This window comes from Strix uralensis, chromosome 3 (assembly GCF_047716275.1).
Source record: "Strix uralensis isolate ZFMK-TIS-50842 chromosome 3, bStrUra1, whole genome shotgun sequence".
In the NCBI taxonomy this organism is placed as follows: Eukaryota; Metazoa; Chordata; class Aves; order Strigiformes; family Strigidae; genus Strix; species Strix uralensis.
This window is the reverse complement of record NC_133974.1, coordinates 49,886,896-49,898,418: the sequence shown is the minus strand read 5'-3', so window position 1 is coordinate 49,898,418 and position 11,523 is coordinate 49,886,896. Positions and strand designations below refer to the sequence as shown.

At 40.8% G+C, this 11,523-nt stretch overlaps 1 protein-coding gene across 1 annotated transcript in view; it reads right to left on the bottom strand.

Moving 5' to 3' along the window:
• Positions 1 to 4,794: 4,794 nt before the first annotated feature.
• LIN28B (lin-28 homolog B) overlaps positions 4,795 to 11,523 on the bottom strand; it is an 87,745-nt gene continuing 81,016 nt past the window's right edge. The window contains exon 4 of the mRNA XM_074864741.1: positions 4,795 to 5,164. Coding sequence (XP_074720842.1) covers positions 4,795 to 5,164 — 370 coding nt within the window. The remainder of the gene's footprint in view (positions 5,165 to 11,523) is intronic.

Genomic DNA, 11,523 nt, shown 5'->3' with positions numbered 1-11,523 from the left:
AAAACTAAGTGAACATAGGGACATATGAAAAGTCTGCCCAGTGACTGTACAGTCATTTATCATGCAAATAAATAAAATCTCAAAGACTCGCTGTAAATGCCAACGTTATATGTTTTATTTTTAATCAAGTAATTCTTTTAAACCTCACAATATCCATGACTGACAGGAAAAAAAGACATTAGGCATGAAATGAGAATATAAAATACATGATATGTAGAAAGGCAATCAGTGCTTTAGTCCCTCAAGACAGTAAACAGGTGAAAGCTTCAACTCAATGTCTTTTTCTTAAAACATAAAATTCAAGTGATTTTTCTTTTATTTCACCTTGTAAACAACATACAAGTCAAAATGGACAATGAGGTAATCTATACTACAGAAGATAATTTAAAAACACTAGATAAGACACAGTATTAAAGACATATAGAAATCAGTGTTCACTTTGGTCTCTAGTATGGTTATTGTTATTATTACCACAAGCAACACATACTAGTTTAAGCCAGTCTGGTGATGTTTGTCAGCCAGTTGTTGCTTCACTTAGTAATCCAAGAGGTAGTCAAAACCATTATCCTTTGTAAAGATGGTTGCGCTTACGTTTGGTTCAATGACAATGGTAGCAAATACCTTGGTACTTTTCAACATTCTCATAAAAACACTGCTGAAGCTGCTAATACACAGCTCCAGTTTAATACATAAAAAGAAGCATGTGTTCATAGATCAACCTCTTATCAGTCAACAGTTTTAACAGAGGTAACACAACAAACGGATCTTAAAGAAGAGGCTGTTGATATACTAAGCAAAATAAGATCAATGCATTTAACAAGGCTCTGCTTGTTTCTAAAACAATACTCAAATCTCAGTAAGACTTCTAGAAAATTAAAATCAGTGCATCTGCACATGTACATATCTTCCCAATTACTTTTATATCTAGCACAGGGGAATACATATATATTTTTAATGATAAACATTTCTTACAGATAAATTAATTAAATTAAATTTAAGACTCGATGAGATTTCCCATGTTCTTTTATAATTCTTCTTACAAAGAATGTTACAAGATCTATAAACACTTTTTATGGGGCTCTATTCACAAAACTAAGTATGACTAAGCAGGAACTTCAGGATAACACTGGTGCAGAGTAAAACTGGGCTGAAAAAGGTGCCCTGCAAAGGGAAGAGGTAAGATCCAAATGTGGTGTTTGGCACTCCCTGAAAGCTGGCTAAAAGCAAAATATTGCAAACGGTATTACAAAGCCAGATTTACCCTCAGCTGCAGCAAAAAGTTATTTGGCTCTTCCTCCAAATGCAAGTCTTCCTCATGGCCTAATTTTTGTAGCGTGTAAATAAATACCATGACCTCTCCTTGGCAGAAGAGTAAAAAATGATTAAATCAAATTGAGTGTTTTGGGGTGGGGGAATGGGAGGGAGAGAGATTCTTGTTCCAGGTTTAACCTTATCTCCACTATTGTTAGGAGAAAAATACATCTCTCTTAGCAGATATTTGAAATACTTCTACTCAAATGAGTTTTATTGTGAAGCTTTCTGGCAAGGATAGGCTGGTGAACAGGGGAAATCTAGAAATCTAGGTCGAACCAATGCTGCAGAATATTAATTTTGTCCGTATACATGAAGGAAGAATCCCAAACTCAGTCTGTGCCTCTTCCTTTAAAGGGTTCTTTTCTTATTTGGAGCAGCCTACTGAAGGAGTATGACTAGATTTTTTTTTTCTACTGCAGCCCAGTGCTAAGTAGTTACCTGCCACAGCTTGTGCTGCTATATGTTTAACTTAGGCGTGTATATTTTTGTCACTTCTGGAGATGTATTTATTTTCATGAACAGTGCCCATAATCCTTTAGACAGAAAAATAAAAACTTTCAAAGAAATGTTTGGAAACGTCTCATAATTTCAAATGGATGCTTCATCTTAAACAAGTATTTGCCATAATGTATGCAGTGGTGAACTATCAGTTAGACATTTAGTACAGATAAAAAGTATGTACCATAGATCAACAGCCACCTTTAAGGCTAGAGCAGCACAAAGGTGTGTTTATGCAGTAAATATGAGGTAGCCTTTTGCTGTAAACAGAATAATAATTTTATTGTCACCTATGTAAACAAAGTGGGCTTGATGCTTCTGTGGTTTTTGTTCTTCCCCCTCCACCCCCCGTCCCCCATCCCTCCCCTCCCAGAAAAGCTAAGCACCAGTAACTCCGACTGAAAGTCAGTGGGAGCTGCAGTTGCCCAGCATCTCTGAAAACTCAGACCCTGTGAATGTAAAGACACAAATGCTCACATAAGCAACCAGTACAGAATACCACTTTATCATTTCACAGGAACTTATATTACAAAATGCTGAGATCTGATTATCAGAAATGTAGGTCTATGTCAACTCAGAGGTAGTTACTAATATCAGTACATAATACTTATATAGAGATAAAAAGGTCTAAGACTATTTGGTTTGTTCTGAATAAGCAGGTCTGTAGACTATTCTGTAAAGAAAAAACATTACATGGTATATTCCCTGAGCAAAGTTCTTTGTCCTGAGTATGTTATGTAATAGTGATAACATTCTAATATATAAAAATAAAACCTTAAGCTTTCAACAATAAGATAGGGTTTGGTATGTGCTCTTAGCAGTTCAGTCTGACTTTGGTGCACACAGTGATTTCAAACAGCACCAATAAAAAATCTGCATGTTGAAAATATTTCCTTATCTCAGCTCTGAACTTCTTACATATAAACAGGGAATGACCAGTTTTCAAATCCACAATTGCCTATTTCTATAAGGAACTTTGGTTTAAATTTTCAAAGTGACCTAAGTTTTGCATCTTTGCTGTTTAACCTGGTTTTTACACCGGCTAGAAGGTTAAGCAATGCCACTTTGATTTGTCTACATAATTTAAATAAGTTTACTATCCTTACGTAAGGCAAGGAAGTTCTTCTCTATAGATATATCACATTCAATATCGTCAAAGGTAAGCTTTGCATTAGCATATTGAGAACTTCAGTATAAACCATTGAGATTCTCGCAAACACTGGCAAGGAATTCACACAAATAGTTTTCTTGAAATTGTGCCCTTCACTGAGGTGTTTGATTACTACCTGTTTACTGAAGCAGCAGCAGCAGCAACAGTAAAAGTCTCATCTGGCAGGCAAGTGGGAAGGGGAAGGCCACGTAATGAGCCAGCTGAATACCTGTTGCAACTATCAGCTGCGAAACAGTTACCATGGGTAGGACTTTGGCTTGCTGTAGCCTTTCAGGCAGGCTGTTGCTTTAGTTTGATTATCCGAGCTTAAACCTACCCGACTCTTTCAAGCTTTAACAGCCTGTGTTTATTGCCAATGCTAAGGATCATACAGGTTTCTCTAATTAACTTACATCCGCAATGGGATTTGTCAAAGTACGTTATCTTACGTATGACTTGGTAATTCAGAAGTTACAAATGGAAAGAGACTTGAAGTTTTGATAGGCTCCAACTCTATTAACCCCGAGCAAGGGCTGCAGCCCAGGGAGTCTCACTCTGAGGCCACCAATCTTTCTCCTCTTTAATGCAGAAGTGTGTGGTCCCAGTGCACTCCGGACCAAGGCTGGTCAGCATCAGTCTCCAGTTCACAAGAAGCAGATGATGCCCAGGGCTTCTGGCAAATTTTCAGGTCCCTTCACTCAGGCTTGTCTGCAGCAGACACCTGGTCCTTCTTGACCGTACACATGCTGCATCATCAGCAAGGGAGGCTGGCTGAGCAACCCCAAATACCCATACACCTTTATTCTTAAGAAACTATTTATCCCAGCATCTTATTAGCTTTGCATTTCATTTTCTTTAAAACCAAAACAGACAACAACAACAAAAATCCCTAGCGAGTTCTTCTCCACGGCATGTCAATAGAAAACAAGGGGGTGGTCTCTTCAAATTGAGGGGCACTACTTGGGACCAAGACAAGTTGCTGCTGCTGCTGCTACTACTGCCACCAAGGTCCCCTGAACGTTCACAGAATACAAAGGGTCTCAAAAGGGTCTGTTTGGTAACAACTTTTACATTCTCCCCTATGCAACAGTCATCTAAATTACAGTTACAACAATATTAATTTAACAAAACATTTTGAGAAACCAGCAGAGAAACTACACATTCATTGTCTTTTTTCTGGAGCTTTAAACTCCTTACTAACAAAGGGTGGTGGCAATGAGAGCCGTGTTGAGTCATGACACTGCCCTGCACAGGCACAGGGAGGGGAGGGGTTTTGATACTTTGTGGAGATGAAAAAGAAAATAACTCAAATTGATGGTATGGGGGATGTCTTAGTATCTTTAGTACCATATGGCAGCCTTAAAATGTGAAAGTATCCTTTGGTTCATAAGAGAAGTAACAGTCTTGATCTCAGTACTGTGTGTGGTTTATCAGGTTTGGTTTGTTTCTGAGTGAGATTTCTCAGGTTTTCTTGTTTGTGAACTAGGAATGAGTTCAGGAACGTTTGTGGATACTGTGCCTATTGCTTCACAGTAATGTCTTGTGGGAGCTGGAGAGTGGTCTGATGGAAAAAATATATATTTATAGATACGTACACATACACACACACGCGTGCACACTCATACACACACATACAGAAGGTAAAACGTAATGCACCCTGCTCAAATGTATTTTGCTTGGAGTGATTTGTCTATTAAAGAACAAAAATTCACAGTTCCTCAACAGTAGTTAAAATTCCAGGTCAGCTACTGATAATGAAATTATTTCCCCTGTACTTGCATGAGGTAGACATCCCAAGAGGATAAAGAAAAGGGAAAGTTATAACAAATGCTTTAAGTTTTTTTCCTTTTCTGAACAGAAGGCCCCTTTCTGCTTGGTTCTTCGGGCGACGCAGACAACTTACTCGACGAAGCTTCCTGTGGTGACCTGCCCGAGCGCTCCGAGATCTCCGACCTCCCCTCCTGAGAGTATGATGGAGACGAGTAGCCGTGCGTCCCTCCCCCTTCTCTCAGGAAAGCAGAAGTGGAAGGCTGCGGTTCAGCTTCGTGTCTTCCCTGAGAACTAGCGGGCTGCTGCGAGACAGTTTTATGGGGGCAGTTAGCCACCATGTGCATGATGCTCTGACAGTAATGGCACTTCTTTGGCTGTGGAGGTAGACTACATTCTTTCGCGTGGTGGTCAAGGCCACCACAGTTGTAGCATCTAAAACCAAAGAGAGACAGCTGGTTATAAAACATGTTATCAGACGGTAAGATTTTCTATGTCAGGTAAGCTCAGCGTGAGCGCGCACAAGGTCTGCTGGTGAAACGGCGGGGGCTTCCGCGCCGATACTCCTACTGCTGCAGGCTGAGGTACATTTGAGTCACTCGGAAGGTGCCGCTTTGTCGCACCGGTGCCAAAAAACACCCAGTGCTCGGGGCCGGGAACCTTTTGCCGGGGGTCCCGGCCCGCCGGCCCGCCCCGCCCCACAGGGCCGCCGCCGGGGCGCGGCCGCCGCCGCCTCCCGGGCAGGGCCCCGGCCCCGGGCCCACTAGAGGGCGCCAGACGTTCAAGGATCGCGCCGCCGCCGGCGCCTCTGCTCGCCCCGGTACCGACGGCGTGAAACGCCCGCGAGTGCGGGTGCTTCGGCGCCTGGCAGGGAGAACATCGCGCCGTGGGGCGAGGAGAGAGAGGAGGCAAGGCAGTCACCAGCGCCGGCCTCCTCACCCTGAGGCGGCTTCGCCCTGAGGCGGCGCCGCTTCACTCTGCGTGCACCCGTGCCGTAAAGAACCCTGCAGAGAGGCGACACTCAGCCTCCGCCGGAGCCGTGCCCTAACGGACACGCAGCTTCCAGCCAGGGGAACCCAAACGCGGAGGAGGGACGCGGTGCCCTGTCACTAGCCAGGCTCTCGCCCAGGGCGCCGCACCTTGCCTCGTCCGGCTCAGCCAAGGCACGGCGAGGCACGGGTCTGGGCCAAACTTTTACAGTGCTTGTGTTGCAGAGGGCTCGTAACAGCGTTTATGGTTTCGATTCAAAAGAAAATAAATAAAGCCCCTGCAAGACTCATAAAACAGGGTTTGTTTGTTTTCTCTTTACATTCCCAAGCCACGTGCTTCCCAAGTGGTGGCGGCCTGGGGTGCCATCGTCAACAGGACACACGGCTGCCCAGGAGCCGAGGGGCGCAGAGCGTCTCCACCATGCCCCACCGGCAAGGCCTCTTCCTCCCCAGTTCTCAAAAACGGCTAAAATCCACAAATACTCTTCTATTAACCTTGTTAGCCAGGGGAGTCCTGAAGAAATCTCCAGCAATTCCTTACTGAATGCTCTCGCTTTGTAACACGTGCCAGGAATGCCAGTCCTTGGATTACATTATTTTAACACGTGATACAAAGAAATAATTGTACGCCTTTGGCATGGTGACCCTATGCTGGCTATGTTCATCACTCAGCTTTCTCTTTTGGCTATTTTTCTATGGTTTCTGTTTCTTTGTTTCATAAAACTTGCACTGAATGCACAGACATTTAATTTATCATAATCTAACACGCTACTGGAGAGAACTTAACCTGTAACTTTCTTTACTTTCCCTTAACCATCAACTAATATAAAACGAATGCACAAATACTTAGGCCTGGTAGAGTCAACTGAAGGATTAAAAAAGACTGTAACTATAACTAACTATATGTACAAAATAGTACAAAATGTTGTGGCTTGAGCCCACATGACGATATTTTAAAATTTCAGATTCCTGGACAGTAACAAGGCACTGTTTCAGCTAGTATTTAGTGGTCACTACTAGACTATACAAGCCCAAGAAGTTTAGTCCATGCAAAGTTGTATGTACAGCTGGAGTCTCACCTACAGAATTTACTTCACCTTCCAAAGAAATGCTGTTGATAAAACCTGCCTCATTTTTAAGAAGATTGCAAAATGGCTCTTAACATTTGCAAATCAACTCCAAGAAACAATCCCTCAGCACCTCTCTTTTCATATCTCCTCTTCACTATTAGCCATACTAACCATATCTTTATTTTAACAGACAAATAAAAAAACCAGCGTAAGTTGCCCATGGCATGCTGTCATGTCCTACAAGACTGACCTGTAATTTAGAGAAGTTAAATGATGAACAGAACTTCATTATCTTTCAGAAAACATTGTCATTAAATTGTCATTTCTTCTCTAAAAATTGGTAAGAAACAAGAAAACAAAGCCATTATACTGAACTCTGCACTTCTATGACAACTGCAATAACATATTTTAGGTGAACTGGTTCCATTTTTATGTCACCACTGCACTGAAGTTTTATGAGATTTTTCAGTGGAATTTGAAGACTGCTTACACTACTGAATATACTACAGAATAACCCATGAAGAGACACAGAATATAAACCTTTCCTTGAATCAAGAAGAAAATAACATGTACAAGCCCCACTGTCATTTGGTATTGATTTCCCTAGCATAGGAAGGGAAAGGACACACTAAATGTGTTGTAAAATACAGACATCCTGATCAAGACCAAAACATCAAGCTTGTTTCTCCTATAATTAAAACAAAAGTTGTAAGTTATTAAACAATATCCATCTGACTACTTTTTCCCAAATCATTGCAGATACTTTCAAATTAGTGATCCCCACTTAACAGTAGAATTCAGTCTTCTTAACTGGCGTTCAGCTATGTTTTCCCAAAGAGCTTTCTAAACATCTTCTGGATAAAATAATAAGGAAGTAAAACTTGCAATTAGAGAAACAAAGAACAGCAGCAACAAAAATCCTTAAGTGTTTTACTTTCTCCTCCAATAAATACATCTAAGAATTCACAAATGTGGTATTCATTGTAATTTAGGTTACATTAAAGAATGATGTTTATTATTATCTTCTTCATTGGTTTCTAGTAGTGTACTTGTTTCTGGGCTAAGTACAATACAGGATAACATGGGAGCGTGCAGACATTCCACAAATCATGCGTTTTATCTTAATTCAGAATACAGAATTTTATAGCTGTGAATGCATTTGCACTTGTTTATTTCCCTTAATATCACATATATTTAGAACGGTTAAAAAAGAAAATGTTTGAAAATAGGTTAAAGGGCCTCAGTAGCAGGGTAGGTGGTAGCCATGGACAAATCAATTTAATCAGTCACTATGGTATGCACTGTGTTATCCAATTCAGTGAACCATTTCACCTCACCAATTGACCAAGAACCTGCTGTCAGGGCCCCTGCTTCCACTCAAGGGGCCTCTGTCACCTTTTGCGTATATATTTATCAATATATCCTATTTGCAAAATATTGTAATTCCCTGCATGTATTCTAATTACTGCTAAAACGTCACCATAAAAGAAAACTCTATCAGAAGCAGTTGTGATTAAGCTATGATTTGGCTTTTCAGGAATGTTTTTTGTTACCAACAAAATCAAGCATCTGGCTAAAGTGTCACACTAGAATATATGTGCCAGCCGGGGTGTGCCTGGACTTAAACAGGAGGGTGGTATTTATTCAGTTCTTTTTAACTATTTATTCATTCCTTGTCAATCATTCTTACCAGCAGAACAGATCACACTCCCCCCTCTGAAATGCCTTCCCTCTCAAGGGATTTACACCAAAATGGAAATGGTCAGCCACCTCAGAGCTCACAAATGATACCACATGGCATCATCCACGCGCATTAAGGTATGGTATTAACCCTTTTGTCCAAAACGCTTCAACTCTTTTCTCCTCTCTGCTGTATATACTTATGTTACAACATAATGAAACCTGATAGCATATGATATGCGCACATAAGCTCATACATCCACGTCTCTATATACATAAATATATTGAACAATATACAAGCTTGCTCCTGCTAAGAAAATTGGCAAATTCTCATTTGAGTATGTTCTCAGAAACTCTAGATTAGTACAACCATAACAAGTGTTTCTTCGCTTCAGAAGCACTATGGAAATAATGTATGTTAGCTTAAACACAACATAGAAGTTTATATGTAAATTACATCATGAAATGAATAAACCACAAAAAGGCCTTAAACGTACAGTTATAGTAGAAGTAACACTTACAAAAAAGCAAAAGCAAGAACAATTTGTTAAAATAGTACTGTCTTTCTCACAGTAGGCTCCCATGATTTACTAGGTCGCTTCAGGCTCAAAAACTAATGCAACAGAGTAAATAAAAATGATAGCAATTATCCTAACAGGGAATCCTTTCTTCACTACAGCACAGGGTGAATCAGGGTGATTCTTTCTGACATAAAAAAGATGAACGTTTTAATAAAGGAACACCCTGAGGAACTTGTCTAGCACAGTATTTCAATATTCTCAAGAAAACAGTAACATTAATACCTACTAATGAAGAAAAAAGAGAGCATACAGCAAGGTTAAAAAACTTTGAAATTCTCTTTCACTACAGGTTTGTGATTGCACAGAACTGTAGATATTAAAGGAAACATGAATAAGCAAAAAGTATAGATTCCAACATAAACTATGATGTATTAATTGCAATAAGCTGATGGCTGAAATTCATTAGAAGTACTCAATTTCACAACTAAATGCAGATGTAAAATGAAATACACTCTAGTTTTCAGCTCTTTTCCTTGTCCCAGCAGTCAACTGCTAGGAAGCACACCCTAGCCCTACTCCTTTTAAAATTACAATACCCCTGCCTTGCAAATACATTCACCACAATAACAGCTCAGCTGAGCTAAGCAGTAAGGAGGTTAGTAAGCACAACTGCCTGCTTCTTCAATGCTGGTTTATAATATGATTTAGATGATAAACCAATATATATGAAAAGTAGAGGATCATTTGTGTGGCTCCACCCTATTATCTGTTGAAAGAAAAAGCTTTAAAATTACCCTGATGACTTTTTTTGGAGGGGAGAGGTTAACATCTAACAGGGATAGCAAAGAGAAAGTGTATAGTCAGAGTAAGATTAAAATAATTCACCAAGACATTCCCTACACCAACTCCTCTTTTATTTTTCCCTTTCAAATGCTATCAGACAACAAAAAACTTCATCTTGGCTAACAATGCTCCATCTAGCAATGTTAATGCTTTGAAAAATGGCGTGGTATCCTAACAGCATGTACAAGTGAGATGTTTTTACAGTATACTGAATGCCAACTAAGCAGTTAAAGCATAAAGGAAATGTTTAAAATTGTACCTAAATGTGCTTTTTTAGCAATTACTTTCACAACATACCTAAAGAAAGGCCAGCTCTTGCAGACAGAACACATGGATCACTTGAACTACCCTGTTTTGCTGTAAAGGGAGGTTAAACTACCCATGATCTAACAGAAGTATGGATCTTAGACAAAACTAAGATGTTTTACTCTTCAAGGGCTTCAGTAACTTGTCTTGAAAATCAGGTCATGGGGCAGTGCAAGGGACACTTCTTGCTGGTGGATGTGAATATTTAGAAAAGCTCCAGGAGGCATGTGCTTGCTCAGGCACCACCTGGGAGGAGTAAGAAACACCTCCAACACCTCCGCAGGACTGAAAGAGTCTTCTGGGCTGTTGAGGATCTGCTAATTTCAAATTGTCTTTGAGACAAATACAAGTATATTTTAATGGATTACTTAAATATTCCAGTAACCACATCCTGGATATCAAATCTGTCACAGCAGCACTCCAAAGACTGACAGGATCACAGGTGATTGCTGCTAAAGGGGCACCTCTTGTATGTTACTGTATTATAAAAGGACTAATCGCTTTTACTTAATACAGGTATAATACAAAAATCCTTCTTGCTGAGAAGCCTACACTTAACAGTGAAAAAAAAGCTTGAGTATTTTTTGAAACAGGGCATTACCCTTATGCCTTAAAAGAGATTGTACATGCAGACCTCATCCTTTTGAAGCAAAAATGCTGAAACTAAGAATGAGGCTGCAGTTACTGCAACTTAAAAACAGGCAGTAACTGTCCATGGAAAATAAAAAAGTTTGGTCGGCTGCCAGGGCAACACGCTGCAGGAGCAGCGGGAGCAGCAGTGGGTGGCAGGGGAGGAGCGGGAGGCAGTGGGGACCCCCGCACACCCCCAGCAACTGCCAGCGCCTGCCAGCAGCCCCGCACTGGGCACCAGTCTTCTGGCATTTCACTCCTTCCTCTGCCACATTTAACGGGGGATTCCCTCGCAGGCATTGTTTCGGGAGATTTCTCCCCTGCCCCAAACCTTTTAAGCAGCATTAAATCCCAAGAGAAATAAAGCCAGCCTGTGTTTTTTAAAAAATCATGGGGCGTAGGAGGGAGTCTCGCCACGGTGCATGGCTACGCTCCCTCACTGCCGAGCCGTGCCCCGCTCCCCGCACCCTGCAAGGGAATTAACACACAGAAACATGGCCCAGCTTTCTGTTTTTAAATGATGAAAACCACTGGTGAGTCAACGAGACATACTCAAGACACACTGAATGTACAACACTCTGCCCGCGCCTTCCGAGAGGGAAATTGCTGGAATGTTTCTGCTCACATGCACATTGCTGTGTTCTATGCCATTTTGTTTATCAACCTTTAATTCTGTAGCTGAATGCAGGAGATAATACAGGTAACTCTGAAAATACTCTAATAAGCTATTAGTATTCAAAATACTGAATACTGAA